At 32.0% G+C, this 23,021-nt stretch overlaps 1 protein-coding gene across 2 annotated transcripts in view; it reads right to left on the bottom strand.

Moving 5' to 3' along the window:
- The window catches only part of LOC150104274 (uncharacterized), a 224,188-nt gene that overhangs the window by 143,913 nt on the left and 57,254 nt on the right, over positions 1-23,021 (bottom strand). For both annotated transcript variants that reach the window (XR_016548687.1, XM_090396879.1), the window contains exons 4-10: positions 20,457-20,577; positions 18,458-18,612; positions 13,259-13,372; positions 7,315-7,449; positions 7,047-7,112; positions 5,265-5,345; positions 1,302-1,468 (exon numbers count right to left, since the gene is read on the bottom strand). Coding sequence is in view for 1 of the 2 variants with exons in the window: in XM_090396879.1 (XP_090253005.1) it covers positions 1,302-1,468; positions 5,265-5,345; positions 7,047-7,112; positions 7,315-7,449; positions 13,259-13,372; positions 18,458-18,612; positions 20,457-20,577 (839 nt within the window). In the remaining variant the exon portion in view is untranslated. The remainder of the gene's footprint in view (positions 1-1,301; positions 1,469-5,264; positions 5,346-7,046; positions 7,113-7,314; positions 7,450-13,258; positions 13,373-18,457; positions 18,613-20,456; positions 20,578-23,021) is intronic.

Raw genomic sequence — 23,021 nt, 5'->3', positions numbered from 1 at the left:
CTAGCACCGTGCGATTTCTGACTGTTTCCTCAGCTCAAGAAACCACTAAGAGGCCATTTCGAAAGCAACAAAGCATGTGTAAAAGATGCGGAGGCGGTTGAAAGAACTCTCAAAAAACGGACTTTCACATGTGTTTAAGAAGTGGACGCAACGTTAGGACAAATGCATCGCGTCTCAAGGTAGTTACTTCGAAAAAGATCATGTAAATGATGACGATTAAAGGTAATCTGTTTTCTGTATAAATATAGTCTTATTACTTATTGAATGTAGAAAGTTTTTTAACTTGGGTATATTATGTATTCAAGATACCAAGTAATTTTATATAAACTTGGTTTTTAATCCTAATTCCCAAGTAAGCAAACAGACAAGTAAGTCAAGTTTGCTTGCTCCTGCACGTAGTGCAAGTCTGAGGTAACTCATGGTAGTGTCACTCATGGCAACTCGTGATAAAGGTGGATTAAGCTCCGATCACTTTCCTTAGTATTTTTCCCCTAATGTAAAGAACATCCTTTTGCGGAGATGTATGATGCTGTGCATTAAAGGTAATGGTCACTACCCAGACTGGTTTCGACCTTTATTGAAGTCTCGTCAGTGGGAGCCAGATCTGAAAATGCCACGGTTGAAGTAATACAGAGCTTATGAAATTTACCTAAACAAGTTGCCACAAGGTGCTTTAACCTTATTAAATAAAATCTCAGGATGAGATATAGATGAAGAAAGTTTTTTAACTTGCTTTTATTTTAGTTTTAAGTCTTTTAACACACACTGTGTGTGTGTGTGTGTGTGTGTGTGTGTGTGTGTGTGTGTGTGTGTGTGTGTGTGTGTGTGTGTGTGTGTGTGTGTGTGTGTGTGTGTGTGTGTGTGTGTGTGTGTGTGTGTGATTCCCTTCAAGACCCCAATGTAATTACTCGTTCCTTTTGAAAATTTCAGAATTAATTGAAATATTTTCCCCTCTTAGAGATACTCCGTGTTTACAATGAGTTCGCCTTACACCCTCAGCAGACGTGATAGTAACAGCTTTAAAATTTTTCAAAGGATTAATCACTATCTTTTGAAATGAAGAATCACTATCGCTTCAATAGTTACTGAAATATCTGATTCATTAGTTCATATTGTAGGACCGAAGTGAATTCGTGTAGAAAAATGCACTGATTGTTTATGATATTGCTAATGCCTCCGCGATTAAATAACTGCATTTGATGAGTACTATTTAGTGTCTAATAATACCATCTCTCACATTATTCTATCTGAGAAAAATAGCAATCATTAATCCACTAAATTAGATTACAAATTCAACTTACTTTTCTCCTGAATATTCAGACGCATGGTATTTTTCTGGATCTTTAAGAAATCTGCTCTGTTGAACATGAAATCTGTTCAACATGGTCCGATTTTGTTTCACCGTAATGTAAGGGAATCCCATTTGTCTTGTCCAAGTATCCATAATCTCGGCAATGCTTCTGCCTGACTAATCACATAAATGAGAAATAAATTTTCACCATTTTAATTTACAATATTGTCCATATCAACTTCACGTGTACAAGATAAATTCATTATTTTAGATTTTATTTAAAATAATACATGAATTCATTTTGGTAACTACACAGAGAAAAATGAGTTAAACAGAATATTCCGTTTATGATTTTAACATAATTCTCTTCATTAATTAATTACTGCATTATGACACGCTTAGTAAGCACCATATTCCTTAGAAAAGAGTTTTTCTTCGGTTTCTGCAAGAACAAACAGTTCAGCGAAGTGTTTTATATTTGTATTTTCAATTATTATATTTTAAATGCCTGTATAATCACCGTCCTGTATTTGAATAATACTGGATGAATAAACTTTCCCTTGTAATATAGTTCTTGTCAGGTGTCCCCAAGAAACTCTCAGAAGATGTCCTGTAAATCTGGTCCTTCTTTGCATAATATTCTTGAACAGTGGTCTTTTCATCGCAACTCGTCTTAAAACTTCTTGATTTGACATTCTTTCTGTATAGCTAATCTTTTCCGTCTTTCTATAACACCACATTTCCAATGCATTAATTCTTTCCATATCTCTCTTTCTGAGTGTCCATGACTCACTTCCATAACTTGCAATACTCCAAACTGTTGCTTTAACTATTCCAATTCTAACGCCTATTTTAGTGTTCTTGTTTATTAAAATTCTCTTCATTTCCATAAATGCCGATTTAGCTTTGCCTATTCTATTTCTAATGTCCAGTTCTGAAGTTCCTTTCTCTGAGATCCAGCTACCTAAATACTGAAATCTTTCCACTTCTTCTAAAATCTTTCCTCCACATCTTATCTTTACATTATCTCCTATTGTTCTGCCCATTATCATTATCTTGGTCTTCGTTGTGTTACTCCTTAGTCCGTACTCTTTACAAGAGTTTTTAATTCTTTGAAGAATTTGTTGTAATCCATTTTCACTTTCTGCTATCACCGCTACATCATCCGCATATCTTAAGTTATTAATGATTCTTCCATTTAATTTTATTCCTTCTTCAACATTCTCAAGTGCCTCTCTAAGCATTTGTTCACTATAAAGGTTAAACAATAATGGTGATAACTTGCATCCGTGTCTAACTCCTCTCTCCACAGGGAATTCTCCTGTTTTCTCTCCATTAACACATACTGACGCTGTTTGTGTCCAATATAATCTCTTTAAAATTCCCAAGTCATAAGAGTTAATATCAATATTTTCTAGAATGTCAAAAAGCCTTTCATGTTTCACTGTATCAAATGCCTTTTCAAATTCTAGAAATCCCAAAAACAACTTTCCACCATGGTTTAGTATTTTTCCCCAATAATTAGTAGACAATTATAGCCTCTCTAGTTCATCTGTTGGATCGGAATCCAAATACTGCCGATTAGATTTCTAAAAAAATAAAATAAAATAAAATAAGGAGTTCAGTGAGCATTTATTGTTTAGCAGTTGCATCAACGTCACCAAAACAAGTGTTTAAAAAAATATATAGTGAAATTTTACAGAACTGCTGAATGATTATATTCCTTAAAAATTCCAAAATATATTTGATGATCTAATTGCCTTGAAAACTATCCACATAACATAACTAACGAAGGAATTGTCCTCTTCGAATTTGTATCCAGCTATATAAATATAATTACGTTAATCGGATGCATAAACTGTGGATACACAGTTTATCCATCCATCTATCCATCTATCCATCCACACACACATAAATAAAGCAAAATCGATAGTACAACAATTGTTATGTGTGCCTCTTTACTGTTATTAAAGTGAACATTTTATAAAAGAATCTGATTTCAATTTTCACTTATTATAAAAGAATTTACATTCGCTTATAGTTAAGTTTAAACTTAGTTCAAACTGTGCAAACAAGTGTAAACCAACAAAACTGAAAGAAGTTTTTCATTCAGTTTTCACTTTAATCACAACTGGCTGTTGTGTTTACTTAACAGCAGTGGTGGCCCGTACATAAGCATTGCGACACTGCAGCATCCCCAAGGAAAAAATGAAAAATTTAAATTTTGTTTGTGTTTATAAATAATAACAAAGCTTACAACAATATATAAATGCAATACAACATGTTAAAGGTTACAGCTTATGTTTTGACATTGATTGAATAATTAATAATTGGAATTGTTCGATTAACGCTTTAGATTACGAAACAAATGCACTGCGATCTAACGCCGATATTCGTTTGCTCTTATCATTGCACGTTAGGTCATTCCCACACTGCCCACACGGCAATGTATCTTTAGTATGCTTACGCGCCTTATTTCTGTGAGATATGAAACATTTATTATTGGTGCATGTGCGTGGTGAACTATTTTTTGTAAATCTTATTTTATTTTGTTAAAATAACATATAATTATTTATTTATTATAGATACAAGGCTGAATTATGACGAGTGTCACTGTTGAAAATATGAAAAGAATAATATTTTTTCAATTATCTTTACACGAAACAAATGCACTGCGATCTAACGCCGATATTCATTTGGGCTTGTCATTGCTATTGATACGAAACTCTTATTATTGGTGTTTGTTTGTGGTGAGGATGAAATATTTTTAATAAAGCAATTTTTAATATGTAAATTTATTTATTAATAAATTCGTTACTGATTAGGGATTTTTTTTTTTTTTTTTTTTTTTTTTGTATATGCATGCTGCATATACAAAAAAATGCACCCCCACTTAAAATTTTCACCGGCCGCCACTGCTTGAAAGACAGTAACATTAAAGTAATTCTGCTCAAATTGGTATTCCATCATATTTGCTGTCCAATCAGAAAAAAAAAAGAGTTAGTAATATTATTACATACAACGCACATTACATTTTGTTTTTTGTGCCGACTAGTAAACTATTATGATAATGTAGTTAACAAGTGATTGATCATCAATTAAGATTCTAGAACTCATTTTTCAATGACAAGAAAATTAAATAAATACCTGAAGACAGTAGGAGTGAATTGCATAGCACAGAATTCATTTTCAGGCCAGTTATCAACGAGGAGAGTATAAAATAGGCAATATTTGATCAGCAGTGACGGAAGAAAAAGAACGTAAAAATGATAGTTTTAGCAGAGAGAGAGAAGGGTGGGGGGAAGAAATGGATTGTTCTAAACTGATTATTATCATCGCGTTTACGCGAATCAGTGCGAATGTAAGATAATCCTAAACAATTGCCTTGATTAGAATATTTACATGGTATTATTATTGTAATTCATGAAGAGAACAGATGAGGAGCAATTCATCAATATGATGAGGAATTGCTTCTCAGCTAAACCTATTCAAATAACATTTTACTTGTAAACAATAATTACAGCAAGTTGATTTCCTGCAATTAGAAAGTGCAGCTTTTCTTCTCTCTCTCTCTCTCTCTCTCTCTCTCTCTCTCTCTCTCTCTCTCTCTCTCTCTCTCTCCACTTCGTATCATAGGAAGACAGATTTCAACGAGCATAAATATTACAAACAGCACCAAATGAAATTTTGTGAACCAGTTGAATATTTACCGAGTATGTATGAAAAATGTACACTGTACGATGGTATGTAAACAATTCATAAAACAAGTCTCAAGTTTCTCTTTATTTTTTAACAATCCTATATTTAAACAATTAAAAGTATTTAATTTTTTAAATATCTGATTTTCTTCCCAAGCATTATTGTTTATTTTAATAGCTGCTTGCTATATCTAGTGGACGTTCTAGGATAATTTTTATTTTTAAAGAATTTTTGCTACTAGAATTGTAGTAAAAATAGAAAAATTAGAGTTTACTTGATTTCCGTGGAGAAATGATAATTCCTCCCAGAGATCTTCTGTCTTGGCATTCTGAAACCGGTATTTCTTAAGAAATCCCTAAATAAGATATTAAACACATACCTCAAATATATATATATGAACTTGGTTAAAATGTATTTGTTAGCATTCTGAATTATTTAAATTTTAGTCTTTTATTTTATTTCAAGAACTTATTAGTAGGCATATTTTTCATATCTGTAAAGAATTCTCAGAATATTTTTTTAAAAAAACCTCAGAAATAATAGTGAATATTTTTTTACAGCTATCATCTACAAAAAAAGTAATCTTTTATTAGATGTAAGAAATTTCTTAGATAGTTTTCTTCTAAGTGATTGGAAATCAAGATTCATATCATGTTTTCAAATGTCCATAACCTCGACAAACAATATCTAAATCTAACGATGAGCTGCAAAACATATTAGCCTGGTGGTACTCGGATCTAGAGTTCTTGATAATCAACCATCGTTGCTGTTTGTACATATCTTGAAATCAGAAGTACAACTACATAGGGAATAATATATTTCTGTTCTGTTTTGAGATACTCTTCTAAAATGTCTTGTCTAAAGAAGATCGTATAGAAATCATTCTGCTTCCTGTGAAGATGTCCCTAGATCTCAGCCCACTCGATTTTTACTTGGTGGGGTACTTCAAGACCATTCTGTACCAGGAAAACATAAGAAAGATGAATCAACAAAAGGAACGCATTCGAAATGTAGTTCATCATTTTCAGAGGAATGGCAACTATGCAGAGCATATTTTGTGTTAAAACATGTTTGTTACAAAATAACCATTTTCCTAATGTATGGGGACTTTTCAATCGCGTTGTAGTTCTTGACTATGACATTTCTGTGTTATGTTGTGCGTGTGTTCTCTGTCAACCGGTGAAAATTGGCACTTGTGCAAAGTCGGTATTAAGTTTGCTTTTATTAGGGATAGTTTTACAAATCGAATACTATTTTTATTCTGATTCTTTTATCCCTCTCTTCCTCTCAAGAATTTAAAAAAATTAAAAAAAAAAAAACATCAACCAATAACCCAGAATCAAAGAAGTTTTTCGAAAAATTTTGAAACCTTAGTATAACAATGTCGCAAACCTTAGTCGCAACTGTCGGTTGAGAAACTGAAATATACTTTTGTTGATATTACTGCAAAGGAAAATAATGATCGATTCAGTAGAATGATGAATTGTTAGAATAATTGTTTAATAAAGTTTTACTTTCTTTTCTTGATGATATTTGAAATAATTATTTCTTACAGAACTTGAAGGCATTTTCAGATTAAACTAAATGATTATAAATTATTAGCACATCTACCACATTAACTATCACCACCATTGCTTATTGTAGACATGAATCTTGAAACAGACCGTCATAGAGCAGAGATTTCGGATTATTTAACCTTTATTCCACCCGAAATAATAATGCGTCTTCATTTATAACCTTTTGTGGACGGAATGTCATACAAAACAGAAATTTTACTAAATTATTAGTGTTTAGATTACCGTATCTCCATGCTATTTAAGTACCCCAAGTTAAATACTGAGTTCAATTTTTGTCGTGCATCATTTTTGTTTTTCATAAAACGTCAGGTCGAATGTTTTATGAAATTTCTATGTAATGCTCCTTAGAAGAATCTTAAAACGCGTGCGCGCACACACCCACGCGTTATTCGAAAAATATTACTACTGATTAACAAAGTGTTCCGGTACATGTTAATGGATAAAGTACATAACGGTATAAACCAACAGAGTATACTTACTGATATCCCGGATCTAAAATTGTCTTCTCCCATAAAGAATTCAAGCATTCTTAGAACGGAAGCACCCTAAATTTAAAACAAAAAAAAAAACGGCATGAAATCTAAAATAATTATTTTAATCTTATACAAATTTTAATATGATTTGGTGTCTTAGGTTAAACACATAAAACTGTTGAATTTTTTTTTAAAAAAATGGCATTATTATGATTCAGATTATCACTTCGTATATTAAAAAAAAATTATATTTCACACAAAATGTTATCCTTACCTTGTTATATGATATGTTATCAAATAGCTCACTTATTTCATCAGGATGACTTACGATCTGTACAATTGGGTGTGAACTTAAGGTGGAGTCCAGATCCATTACTGGCTGAAGATCTTCGGTCAGAAACTGATCAAGCTGAAATACATAATAAATACAGTTCAGTTCAAGGAATGATATTCGGATTATTGTGCGATTGATTATAAGATTAACGTTAATATTATCCATATCCACCAGCTGATAAATTTAAAACACTTATTGATAATTAAGTATGAATGTGAAGATGTGTCAGCACAATATGTAGAACAGATAACACACACACACACACACATGGACTCGTGTTTATTTGCTTGAGTCATTTTTCTGTTAGTCGTTTTCCTCATTTCTTTTTTTTATTTCTTGACCTTCATCTCCCTCTATACTATTCTGTTTTTTCTTTTTAATACACACACAGCACACACACACACACACACACACACACATAAATATTATCATTCAAAGAAATTACATGAGCATAAGGTACATTTTGTTACTTGTTATTAAAATTATTAGTAGTAGGACAATGTAATACTATAATTAATGTTAAAATTAATACTAATCCTAACAAAAATAATTTTCAGTTACAGTCTACATTAAAATAGTTAAACAGCAATTTTTGCATTTTGTCATTTACATTTTAATTTTACAAATCATTTTTATTCATTCACAATTTACATTAACAATTACTCTTTTTAACACGCAATAAATAACGCTTTTTTTTGCATTCATTTCACAATAATAATTAAAATAAAAAAATCGATAGTAACACTGGAGGAATGAGACATTACAATTTTACAACTGTATTATTACATTGTATTATTACAATTCTGTACTAACCATGTGTACAATTTAGCATATCACTTTATTTTCACTTATCATTACCTCTCAAAGAATAGCATATATTTCATAATATTTAGGCAACAGTGCTATAATTTCTTACGTTACACTTTTCACTCTTAATATCTTTATAATTGTGTAATGTGGAATTCATGTAACAGAATAATAACGATCACAGTATATAACGTATATAATATATAACGATCGTTTGTTAGTATAGTTCACAATTGCACAAGGTAGTTGATATGATTAGATGCTGCATTTTATATTTTACTATACATATATTTATTTCCTTTTTTATTTGACAAAAGTGTTATCTTTATCATATGACTATTTAAATTTGGACTTATACATACATATATATATACATACATATATATATACATACATATATATAATTTTATATATAAAATATATAAAAAACTTATATATATATATATATAAAGGTTTTAATATAAACACACTACTAGTTTCGGCCTGTAACAGCCTTCTTCAGGTGACATTATGAAAAAAGAAAAAACACTAAACATTGAGGGTTAAAAGACTATGAACAACATAGACAGTCTTTATACATAATTAGCATGAAAACATTGTAGTTGAATTTGAAGCTGTTCTTTCGTTTGTTGCAATGTTGGTAGAGTGCGTGCTTGCTGCATCACATGAACGTCAGTCCATGATTACAGCTGAATGACTATCTGGGAGGTTGTAGCTTAAGTTATTATTTAGATGAACAGGATTGAAGATGATTTCTCTAGATTCCACAATTTTTTTCTCTACTTCGTCACTGCAACGGAAGATGTTAGTAGATTTTTCCCAGCAGACTTTGTGACTTTGCTTATCATCATTAGGATTAGCTGAGAAAAGGATATGACTTGATAATGCACTCGCTCGCTGTCTCTTGTAAGTAATGTCTCTCATGTGTTCTTCCATACGCATTTCGACAGATTTGTCTGTCTGCCCAAAATAAGGAATATCGCGATCACATAATATTTTATATACACCAGGGTATTTGAGTTGATGATAACAAGGTTTTGGGTGGCTAATTAAGGAACGGATCTTTGGAAGTGGAGTGAACAAGGTTCTGATATTGTATTTTCTTAGAACTTTTGCTAATTTATGTGAAACAGTACTTATGTAAGGAATAGATATATTGCCTTTGAATCTATTTGTTTCTTCTGAGTGATGTCTAGGAAGATTAAGAAGGAATTTGTCAATGATTTTCTTGGAATATCCATTAACTTCGAAAGAAGTTTTCAGATGGTTTATTTCTGTAAGAAATTCATTTGAATCATCAAGAAGAGAACGGGCTCTTTATCCCGAGGTGGAAATTATTCCAAGCTTATGAGAAGGGAAATGATGGGACTGACTGTGCAGATATTTGTTGGTATGTGTGGGCTTTCTATATATCGATATTTTTAGTTTACCAGAAGAGCGAGTCAGTTTGACATCAAGAAAAGACAAGGAATTATCCGTTTCAAACTCAGCAGTAAACTTAATACTTTGATGTCGGCTATTGAGATGTTCGAGGAAAACCTTATGGTTTTCCTCGAACATCTCAATAGCCGACATCTCGATTCATGTCCATGGCTCCAAACAATGAAGATATCATCCACATAACGTTTCCAAACTTTAGGTGTTAAAATAAAGGAAGAGATAGCCTTGGTTTCAAAATCTTCAAATAAATATTTGCAAGAACAGGAGATAAAGGATTACCCATAGCCAGTCCATGATTTTGTTTGTATATATTATCTTGAAATTTGAAGTAACCGGACCTGATGCAATGTGTAAGCAATAACACATTGCTTACACATTATAACAGCATGGAATTTGCAACGTTTTAAGAAGACCAACCTGTTGATGTTTAGTCCAATCCTCTTTAGTGTCTTGTTGAAGTTTCTTTTATTATTGATAATAGAAGCCTCGTCATGAAGGTTATAGATGACAGAATGATCATTGACTCGGTTAACATACATAGTTTTATGAAGAATTAAATGACTAGAACCGAGATTTAAGTAAAAAGGCTTTAGTATAATCACACTACTAGTTTCGGCCTGTAACAGCCTTCTTCAGATGACATTATAAAAGAAGAAAAAACACTAAAACATCGAGAGTTAAAAGACTATGAAACTTAAAACGTTGCAAATTCCATGCTGTCTTTCCTAAATTTATATACTTTAAAGAAAATATAACAACTGAACGTGCGAAGAGAATCTATCATGAAGCTAAATTAGATCTACTGTCTGAAAGAATCTCGGATACTAAACGAACTCTCGCTTTTCTTTTCAATAAAAAAAGAACCATAGCTGAAAAACTGGAAGAATCTCTAGATAATGAAAGTTGGCATACCTTTAATACATACTGTGAATCTCAAGCAGACAGAATAGAATATAATAACAAAGTAAATCTTATAAGTAAATTTGAAACATTAAAGAGATTACAAAATAATAGGAACTCAAAACCACACATCAATATTGACAAAGTCGTTATCAACAAATCCTCCTATATACTTTCAGATGTAGAACAAAGCATCCTTAGTAAAGGTCTAAACTTTATTCCTTTCCCAAAATAAATACCAAAGAAGATACTACTTACAAAAATAGAAAAAGATGCTTCTTTTCTCCCTCCACAAGATGCAAACCTTCTACGTATTGAATTAATCTTTATTATCAATAATGCAAAACCACCTGCAGACATTACTATGACATTACTTCAACTGAACGCAAAGCTATTAAAAGTTAAAAAAAAACAACAGAGATAAATCGTCCTCCCTGCGGATAAAGGAAATGCAACAGTCATCCTGAACTCTGAAGATTACCAGAATAAAATGATTGAATTACTACATAATGATACCTACTCAATACTTGAGAGAAAGATTCAACTCGTGAACTTCAAAATCGTACAAACAACTTATTAAAAATAACAACTGAATTATCCCGAAACGTTCGTTTATCTCTACGCTCTCTCCATCCGTTAATTCCTCGCATATATGGTGTTCCTAAAATCCATAAAGAGAAAACCCCCATTACGCCCAATTGTAGAAGGTATCGATTCTCCTACATACAATCTTTCAAAATATCTTGCCAAATACCTAAAAAGTTTTTCAGGCAAGTCACCATCCTTTATCAAGAACACTACAGAATTTGTTACATACATCAAGGATATTACAGTTGATGAAAATGACATCATGGCTAGCTTGGACATAACTTCTTTGTTCACTAATGTCCCAATAGATGAAGCCCTAACATTACTCAAGGACAAGTTATCCAAAAAAATGTTATCCTTGCTTACGCATTGCATCAGGTCCGGTTACTTCAAATTTCAAGATATATATACAAACAAAATCATGGACTGGCTATGGGTAATCCCTTTATCTCCTGTTCTTGCAAAATATTTACTTAGAAGATTTTGAAACCAAGGCTATCTCTTCCTTTATTTTAACACCTAAAGTTTGGAAACGTTATTTGTGGATGATGTCTTCATTGTTTGGAGCCATGGATATGAATCCCTTATGGTTTTCCTCGAACATCTCAATGGCCGACATCAAAGTATTAAGTTTACTACTGAGCTTGAAACGGATAATCCTTGCCTTTTCTTGATGTCAAACTGACTCGCTCTTCTGGTAAACTAAAAACATCGATATATAGAAAGCCCACACATACCAACAGATATCTGCACAGTCAGTCCCATCATTTCCCTACTCATAAGCTTGGAATAATTTCCACCTTGGGATATAGAGCCCGTTCTCTTCTTGATGATCCAAATGAACTTCTTACAGAAATAACCATCTGAAAACTTCTTTCGAAGTTAATGGATATTCCAAGAAAATCATTGACAAATTACTTCTTAATCCTCCTAGACATCACTCAGAAGAAACAAATAGATTCAAAGGCAATATATCTATTCCTTACATAAGTACTGTTTCACATAAATTAGCAAAAGTTCTAAGAAAATACAATATCAGAACCTTGTTCACTCCACTTCCAAAGATCCGTTCCTTAATTAGCCACCCAAAACCTTGTTATCATCAACTCAAATACCCTGGTGTATATAAAATATTATGTGATCGCGATATTCCTTATTTTGGGCAGACAGACAAATCTGTCGAAATGCGTATGGAAGAACACACGAGAGACATTACTTACAAGAGACAGCGAGCGAGTGCATTATCAAGTCATATCCTTTTCTCGACTAATCCTAATGATGATAACCAAAGTCACAAAGTCTGCTGGGAAAAATCTACTAACATCTTCCGTTGCAGTGACGAAGTAGAGAGAAAAATTGTGTAATCTAGAGAAATCATCTTCAATCCTGTTCATCTAAATAATAACTTAAGCTACAACCTCCCAGATAGTCATTCAGCTGTAATCATGTACTGGCGTTCACGTGATGCAGCAAGCACGCACTCTACCAACATTGCAACAAACGAAAGAACAGCTTCAAATTCAACTACAACGTTTTCATGCTAATTATGTATAAAGACTGTCTATGTTGTTCATAGTCTTAACCCTCAATGTTTAGTGTTTTTTCTTCTTTTATAATGTCACCTGAAGAAGGCTGTTACAGGCCGAAACTAGTAGTGTCTTTATATTAAAATCTTTTTACTTAAATCTCGGTTCTAGTCATTTAATTCTCCATGAAACTATATATATATATATAATAATAATAATAATAAATTATAATTTTTAAAACTATCCGATGTAAAAAAATCAGTATTAAATACTAAAATATATAAAAAATATTTAAAGAAAAATTCAAATGACAAAATGCAGAAAAATTATGTATATTTATACATTGTTCCATTATTATTATTACTAAATCGTGTGTTGTGTTATTGCATCATATAATGAACTGTATGCATATTCGTGCCAATCCATTTATAAATACGATGGATAAATATTCGGCTAGTTTAAAAAATGTATATTTATATTTATAAAAAATTAAGTATTCTGCAAAAATTATTATCATTATTATATTTAAGGTGAAATTAAAAAAAAAGTGTCTAAATGATGGCTTACCATTTACTCTGTACTCTGAATTAAAGTATACTTATAAAGTTTAAAACGCTTCATACCATATCCCATTCGGGCCATTCTTCGTTGACGCCTTTATATTCGATATAGCTAGCAAATCCTTCATTAAGCCACAGGTCATCCCACCATTGCATCGTAACTAAATTTCCAAACCACTGAAAAAAATAAAAACAAATATAAATGTAAAAATCGATTAATAATTAATAAATAAATATATAGGAAGTGTGGTATAATTCAATTTTCTACACGATGAGAAGCTGTATATTAAAAATACAATCATAACCAGTAAGAAGAAATACACTATTATTACTGTGTACATTTAAAACAGTTCAATTCCTATAATTATTATTATTTCTATTACTTAAGCAAAGTGGATATTAGTGGATATCCACATTATTTCAAAGCCGAATGTAGAAACTATGAAAGTTTCGTGTAAGGTAAGTTGACTAGAGAGCTTAACTCTCCGTCATTCATGAGTTGCCTTAGTGTGGACTACTTAAAAGACATAGGCACCGCCCAATCGTCTATATATTCGCCTTTTATTAGTTTTTTTTTTTATATGGTTTCACTGGCCTGGCAGCTGTTTCGAACTGGTTGGTTCTCTTCAGAGACCAGGCAGAAACCTTAAGAGAGCAAACTCTATCGTTCAATACTAAGGAGCTTGAAATTTTTAGTAATTATTTCAGTATTTTTTAATTTAATTTTTTAAATTTTAATTACTTTTAGTAATTATTTTTATTGTTGTCATAGGCAATCTCGCTTTCCAACGTTGTTAAGCCATCAGTATTCAGCAATCAGAAAGATTAAAAGTTCTGTTTCTATTTAAGGTTAAAAGATTTGGTTGTATAGTTTTTTTTTTCTTTTTTTCATGGCAGCAGTAACGTAGGATTTTTGAAGCATTCAAATACAACGCTTTTGATCGCTTGTTCATCATTTATGTTGACTGAGATAACACCTGTCTTCAAAGATACTGTGACCTATTGTGTTTAGTTCATGGTAGGGTAGCCATCTCTGTTATACTCTTTGACAAGCTGTTCAAAAGATTTTCTTCTTTCCTTGGTGTTTTTTTTTTCCATTACGCTCATAGTATATGTGTATTGCAGTTATACAGTAGGCGATAAACCCAGTGTTTCAGAGTGAACCATGTTCAGGCAAAACAGAACGAAGTAAGGAATATAATTTGAGAAAGGAAGTAAACAATGTTCCATGCTATACTCAGAGGATTCTAATTTATTTCGAGATGAAACTAATATATGGAAGATGTATACCTATAATTTCTTCACTATTAACTGTGCAATGGGTCTGTTAATCGGAAAGAAGTCTTAATGTGAAATATATATTAACTGTTTAAATTTGTGTTATAAATATTTATAATCACATATAAGAGATACTCTGTTCTGATTACAAAACAATGCCGAGGAAGAAACTATAAACCAGAGGGAAGAAATATCCTGTTGAGGCACTTGAATAATTCCCATACTATCGTCGAAATTACAGCAGTGCGGTTTCAAGGATAACATCAATCACATAAAATTTCTAGCTTCAACTCGTCGCGTGAAAGAGGAATGATAGGTAGAAAGAGGGAGTGAGAAGAATACCTTTTCTCACGTAATACAGAAAAAGCAAAGATATATTCGTATCCCATGAGCAATTGAGGAAAATATGGCTATTCTTAATGTCGATGTCAGTTCAGTCAAGCGGTAGAGCAACGAAGCGGAAACTGCGGAGAAATTAATGTGAACCACTATCACTCATCATTCGTGCACCAGAACAGAGAGACGTTTTCCACGGAGATACAGGAATGATTCAGAATACCAAGGAAGCTAATCTTTTTTTATTCGTGATCCTCCTTTCCGCAAGAAATATTATCTCTATCGATATGGGTAAATGTGTCAGTCTAAAATCAACGATCCAACGGAAAATGTCTATCATGGTTACCGCACTGCCGTAAAACGGGCGCTTCGTTTCAGTAGAATTTTTTTCATCAGATGTGGCTTTTTTTTTTTAGATGTTTGTTATGAAAGCAAAAACATTTATATTCGTGCGTAATATAAAATAGTGACGATATAAAATAAAGATAACCCTATAACTTATAGTATCTTCATCTGTACACATATTTATTTGCTTTAGATTGCAAAAATCTGAACACTTTTTCAACCATTTGTATTTTTTATCTTTCATTAATCAAATTTTCTGGTATAATAGAATAGGATACGCAGTTTGACTTCCATAATCATATAAGAAAAAAAATTACATGATATAGTTGCAGACTTTATTTTATATTGCTTCCAACACGGAAGTTGCAACCTATAACATGTTAGCATCGTGCTTGGAATAATCTGGAAACCTGCTCTAGAGACCGAACAGGGAATTATTTTTCAAGCGATTTTTGGTCTCCATTGAGCGGGGCCGTTGATTTTTTTTTTTTAAGTAACTATGTTAGATGCTTCATGAGAACTTATGGATGTTAGGTAAAATACAATTAAGTTTCAAAAGAATTCACATTTTCGTCATGTATATCCAACTCTCATTTTGAACATAATATTCCTGAGTAATATTTTGATATTACTCAGTGATATTAACCAGATGCTGACTAATATCATTGAGAGTTTGGGTCAGTTATCTCTGATTGGCTAAAGGTGGAGATTGACTGCCGCTCACTCTCCAAACGTAAGATAGGGCTAAAACTTCCTCGCTTACTCCCTATGGGGAATAAAAGGCGTTAGAGAATTTTTTTTTTTTTTCTCAGAAAATTATTTGATTCTTTTGGTGCCTAAAACGCATCTGTGGAATTTCTTAAGTAAATTCCTCTGCTTTCAGAATTCTTGAATACCATGCTTTGAAACATGCTGTGCTATTAATAAACATTGTTTAAAATAAGATATTAATTCTACTTCATTATTATTGGACATCATAATTTAATTACTGTCTCATAATATTCTCTTAGTTACATTCATAAACTATTGGGTGTTTTATTTCTTTATAGTGATACCTATAAAAATATGCCTTTCAAAAATAAAAAATGTTCCTTCTTATTCGCCATTTATATAAGATTTTGAGATTATGAGGATTACATGATTTTTCCATCATTTTTCACAGAAATTATCAACGGAAAAAGTCCCGTTACTTTAAATATTCATTTTGATTTGTCATCTATCTATCTATGATGTTTGTGTTTATTATACAATGGATTAACTAGATTTTCTTTTAAAGCTTTCCTTTTTTTCTTTCCTTTAAAGAAAAAAATTTTCAGAAAATAATTTCTAAGCAATCTTTCAATGGAAGCATTCTCGTGATTTCTAATCGGTGACGATTTCACTTGTGATGATTTCGGATCGGTAATAACTTCAGTTGGGATGATTTCTAATTGGTACCAGTCAGTAATGTATTTAAACAGGTTACAAAGTAATATTTTATACATTGTATAATGCTGTTATAGAAGAAATAGTCGTATTTTATTCGTAATTATATCATCTAATAATCTGCTCTTTTTCTAAAAACATACATGCACTGATTATTACATCTTAATTTTAATAATTATTACTGGATGGTTTAAAATTTATGTGTTAAAATGATTATTCGATGATGCAGGAAGTGGAATAGGGCAACTTCGGAGCCATCCTTAATGATTTTATTAATGTTATTAATATTAGTAGAATGAAAATAATTCGAATTGTACAACTGTATGTGTTAATTTTCACTATTTCCCTCGTGCTTGAATACACCTGGTTCAGATGTACGCAAGTTTTATATGCTTAGGGTAATGTGTAGGCGCACACACATACACAATATTATTTGATATCACAACAATTAAGCATGTTTACAACATCGGTACAGTATTTTTCAACTAGCAAACAATTTTTGTATGGCTCTAATACAAAGACCAAAACAAATAGATATCTGTAAGGTAAACCGTCTGCCATTATTAATTATTAATAGAAACTCAATCATGAAAAACAATATCAAGATATCTTGGATGAATTTGAGACGTTCAAGATGCATGTAAGCAACGATGAAGAATACTCTGCTCAGCAACTGGCAAGAAGAAAATATGCCAAGATGTTACGACTAATAAGATGGCATCCTTCTAAATTCCAGAATGATATCTGAGAATATCATTCCCAGACAATAGAAAAACATTTTAATTAAAGAAACACGAAATATTATTCCATGGGTTCTTTCTTGAAATCCTATGAAACATCAATCAATCAAAATCACTAAATCAATCAATAAAATAAATCAAAATCAGTAAATAAATTGACGAAAATGAAAGGAACAAAAGAAGAGGAGAACTGCAAGTCCACCGCGACCAATTTTCCTATGAAAATTGGTTGCGCTGGAGTATGGAGCTTAAAGTAAAAGTCCCAGCTGATAATATCTACGTTCAAGATAGTGACTTCCTTGAAAATGAGTGTCAACATTAAACATGAATTTAGGATTACTGTCTTTGGTGTCGTTTATGATATCATAAAATCTAACCTAGTTCTAATTGCAAAATGCAGGGGAGGGACGCTAAGACGAGCGCCGGTGTGATTAGAGATAACCAGAAGTAACATATTATTCAATGAAATATTATTTCTTCAGAAGAAAACTGTTATTTTTGCAGAAGAAAACTGTTATTTGACCAATAATGTTACAAATAAAAAAAATATCTTAGAGAAAGTAGCGCTCACATACACTGTATAATTTTTAAAACGCTTTTCAGCTGTTTTCAAAAATGCACTGTTAAACTCGGTCAACCCAGTAACACACAACAGAATACTGTTTACAATCTCAGCGAACTAGATTCTTAACTACAATACGATACGTGAATATTCAGGCTGCGCTTCTTCCTACTACAACTAATTCGTGAAATGACTAACCCGGAAACTGATCCTTGCAGATAAACTTTATTTGTTTAAAATCGCTTGTGGAATCCGTCACTGAAGTCCGACAGATTTTTTCTTGATCACGTGTGCATAAGTATGTGCTCTATTTGACACAGGATCCATCCATATCTATCAAGAAATGAACTGGTAATATTATTACGGCGAAAGCGCATGGTTGTTTTCGTCGGCTTTATAATTCGTGTTAGAAGTTGTTACTTGCTACCTGTATCGATAACACAAACAGCCTTTCTTCTGCCATCTAAATGATGTAATTGTTCAAATGCCAAAATATTCTATAAATGCTTCACAATAAAAATCAGTATTTGTTCATTTCACACTTCCAACTATTCAAAAGCTACATAAACCACTTACCATGTGAGCCAACTCATGCGCTATAACTGAAGTCACACGCTGCTGATTTAGTGGACTAGATGATTGGTTGTCATACAGAAGGTTAGTTTCTCGGTAGGTAATCAATCCCCAGTGTTCCATAGCGCCTGACACAAAATCGGGAATCGCGATCATATCTGAAAGAAGAAAAAAGAAAAACATATAGAAACGTCGTTATCTCTTCAGGCTTCAGATAGTCTGTCAAAGAATGTCAAGCGTGATTTTATGTATTGTGCTTCAGGGAATAGAGATGTGCATTGCGTCTTCCTAACAAAAAAAGTAGTTTCATGTAACAAGTATGTTTTTTGCAGTAAACAAACACGTTTTACAATTTTCAATTTTTTCAACGCTTTGTGGGATATGAAAAAAGTTATAGAAAATTTCTTATATGATAATGAAAGAGTGCAATAGTGGAAAGATGGATAATATTTTATGCTTCTCTAAATTTGCTAATATAGAATATGCAAAAAGAGTCCTCATAAGTTCTGTTTTATTTCTGTACGTACTCTTGTTCTGTCGTCCAGTTAAACAATTAAACAACTTGTTCTGTCGTCCAGTTAAACAATTAAACAACTGCTAAATCGCAGTTGTTTAATTGTTTATGCTTTTCAAAGGCAACCAATTGAATGAATGAATCTTCAGATCTACTAGTTATGACTGCAAAGCAATCACTTCGAACACATTTAGCAGTTAATATACGGAAGTTATAGGGAAGTTGTATGCTAAAAGATATTTCTGCTTGTACAAGAAATTGTCATACTTAATTATATCCGTGTTTTAAAGATAACTGATTGTACTTTAGAGCAATACTTAACAGGAAGTTTACATGAATGCGGAAGATTCTGAAAAAGATAAAACTTAAAAGGTGTAAACAACAGCAATTATACAAGAAACGTTCAACAAATGTGGGAGAATTATATCAACATCGTATGTTAAGTCGCGTCAAATTTGAAAACGATAAAGTAGCTTAAAATATCCAAAATGTATTAACTATCTTTGTTGTGTCATTAATTCATATCCACATCTCGTACATCATAGTCCTTGAGATACTGGCTTAGCCATAAATAATAATTACAGACATCAGAAAAATACCGCTGTAAATAGCACAGTACAATTTTAGGAGGTCAAGGAAAGGGCGTCATGCTATAACATGGTATCAATATCAAAATGCCTGTCAGTTGAATAACACATTTTATCTGTTGAAACTTTCACTGTAACTATTTTTTTAATCGTATTGCAGAATGTCCGATATGCAAAAATACATTTAAAGTTATAAATTATTGTTGTGGAAAATATTAGTGAAACCATAATAATAATAATAATAATAATAATCTCGAAGAAAGCTACAGGAATATTATATTAATTATAAATGTATAATAATTAGAAGCTTAATAATGATAATAATAAATTAATAATTATAAGCATTGATTATTCCTTATTTGATATTAATTATACCAAATTAAGTCATTATTTTAATATTTTGATCTCATTTATACGAAACTGCACATATCAAATATCGGTTTCCACCTGAAAAATGCACGGTAACCAACGAAGTGTTATACATATATACATATATATATATACATACATATATATATATATATATATATATATATATATATATATATATATATATATATATATATATATATATATATATATATATATATATATATATATATATATGCGCATATTAAAATTTCGTTTGCTATCAAATAACATAACATTAGGTATATCGTTAACATATCAGACCTATGTCCGATATGTCAAGTAGCACATCATATAAAATAAAACATATATAATTTTATTTTTTGTTTTGTCTGATAAGAAAGAAAAATATAGTTTTAGATTAGAATTTAAATTTTGCTAAAGAGTAATAGTATATGCAGAGTAACAGAATTGTTAATCTGCATACACTACTGACAGGAAGGTTTTGTGAAATATTATGATTATTATAGAAACTATTAGCAAAATACTTCACCTTGCTTTGGAAGGGGATAAGGAACATCAAAATATTTTTCATAATAATTTAAAATTCCAGTTCCAATTCTCAAAGCATATTCTGTTTTCTTTACGCGATCAGGAGTTGCATATACACGAAACTGAAATAAAACATATTTTGTATTAGTGGATGAGTTTGGTAGTATATAAAAAGTGCCATATATTGAAACGATAACTCTATTCATATGTAACTCTTCGTCACAGTTATTTTTCTTAATTTCATTATAGTGTATTTGTGTTACTTATTTAGTTCCAACCAAATAATTCTGTTGCTTAAATAATCGACAGGATATGCGAAATTGTAAAGAAGACTAATTACTGGTGATGGTAATCCATTCCTTCTAGTCATTTCGCAGTGCTTCCACATGACAAACTTCAAGGTCTTCTATAGCCTTATTTGGCCTCAAACGATGGTGGCACGGTTTTTCATCACATAAAACGAGAAAACCGGCCAAAGGAACACGCGTTATTTTCACGTTGAAATCATTGTCTGCTTCTCAGTCATCCTTGACCTGTAAATACCGGTGATGCGCGTTTCCACTTACAAACATCCAACATTAACTTTTCGTTTTTAATTAAATCTCGCAAAGTAGTCACAACAACAACTGCTGTATTTTTGAGCATCTATTGTTTCCTAAATTAATTTTCTCCAGTACGATTATCCCAACAGTATGAAGTCTCCTTCCTAGGAGACTTCATACTGTTGTTTTCATTAGTTGATTTTAATATCCACAACTCCAAATAGCTTCCTTTTTTCTATTTTCACTGAACATGCTAGGAGAGATATAGTTGCTATAGCAACTATATCCCTTCTAGAGTGTAACATATCATGTAATGCAAATCTCGCGTTTAACAGCCAAAATAATTGAAACCCCTGTCTTAACTCTCAACACCCTTAATTTTTCTTAACCAGTTCGCTTTCAGGTATACAGTTAAGGTTGCTTCTCCCCTTGTTTATCCAGACCCTTGTTTATCCAGTAAGTTTGGATAAACAAGGGTCTGGATAAACAAGGAACGTTCCTAGCCACTTTTATCCGCATGTCCTTTGACTTTATATCGGTTTCAAGAAGGATACTTTCCATTGCAAGATTTCTACTCATTTTCTGAAATTGTAGAAATGGTCAAAGTACATTTCTATCCCCTTGATCGAACAGTTTCTCATACTGAGTAAAAGAAATTATCGTTTCCGAAATGTTTCTCATTCTCCACTCCATTCAAAATTCTCATTGTGTATACAGGCATTGTCCTCCAGACAATTTAATAAAAAGTCAGCATATTGCCATTGAATTCAGACAAAAATTCACACTTTTTTCCCTAAACCTGCAAGGAAGTAACAATCTAAACAATCATTAAAAAATCCAAATCTTACTTTTTAATAACTAAATGCCAAAACTCTCTTATCTAATCTAGAAAGACATAAAGACAAACCTAACATCTTGCCGCTTTTTATTCTCTTCCAGTTACTATATAAACGATTAAAGCAAATCCCGGCAAACATCCCAGAAACAGTGCAATGCGTTGCTCCCTTGGACTTTCACCAAAAAAAAAAAAACATTGGATGACAGCAAAATTAACATTCATGCTATATACTTTTCACAGGATGGATTTTTACTTTACTTTACTTTATTGTAGGCTCATTTGGAATATACCTCACAGCATTCATTCAAACCTGTATTGAACCCATCTAAAAGAGAACATCTCTCCTCAAGCTATCAACTCAGTACTCTCACTTCAATCCACTCTAAAGCAATGGAAAAGATCATCAATAGGAGTCAACTTCATTACGTAGAGGCTCAACAGTATGAATTTCGTGATTCTAAATCAACAGAAGACATTGCTTATATCACCGACTCACTGGCCTGTGGAAGGGGGGGAGAAAGAAACTTATGTACGCGCACTTAATATTTTCATGGTATCTGGGGGATTTTGGAGGTTTTAGCATAGAGTATCGCTCAAAAAACTGACATCCTTCGTTTTAATTTGTATTTTCTACTTAGGTAGCCAGTTTTATCTCTGTTCGCTGGGCATCATGATGATTCAATGCAGGAAAACCGCAAGGCTCTATTACCTGTCTTTTTTCTTCTATACAATATATTCTCATTGACCAATAAGTTTCTCCATAATTCTGTTGATAGGACATTCTTTTGTTGCTTAAACATCAGGTTTAAGATCATGTACAACTTACGTCTTACACATTGAACTACATACAATTCTTCAATGATAATAAAGACGGTTTAGTCACCTCCAATGTTACTGAAACTCGGGCATGTCTTCTTTCTCTAAAAAATCTCAGTTTATCACCTCTCTCTCTCTCTCTCTCTCTTTCTCTCTCTCTCTCTCTCTCTCTCTAGATAAGATTATGTCTGCTCCCTTACCGCTAGCTTTTTCATCTTTCCTGTTGCAATTTTTCTACGTCCCAAATTCTCCCATCTCTTAGAACAGTTTCGCATTTGGAGTGGTGCAAGAAAATATTAAAAACTGTCTATGCCGTGTAAACGCGAGCTGTTCAGCTAATATATGATATCCCTCTCGCTCATCTACGCTC

Source organism: Typopeltis vanoorti, chromosome 8, assembly GCF_054136105.1.
Source record: "Typopeltis vanoorti isolate ZY-2024b chromosome 8, IOZ_Tvanoo_1.0, whole genome shotgun sequence".
NCBI lineage: Eukaryota > Metazoa > Arthropoda > Arachnida > Uropygi > Thelyphonidae > Typopeltis > Typopeltis vanoorti.
The sequence above is the reverse complement of the archived record's forward strand: the minus strand, read 5'-3'. Positions and strand labels throughout refer to the sequence as shown.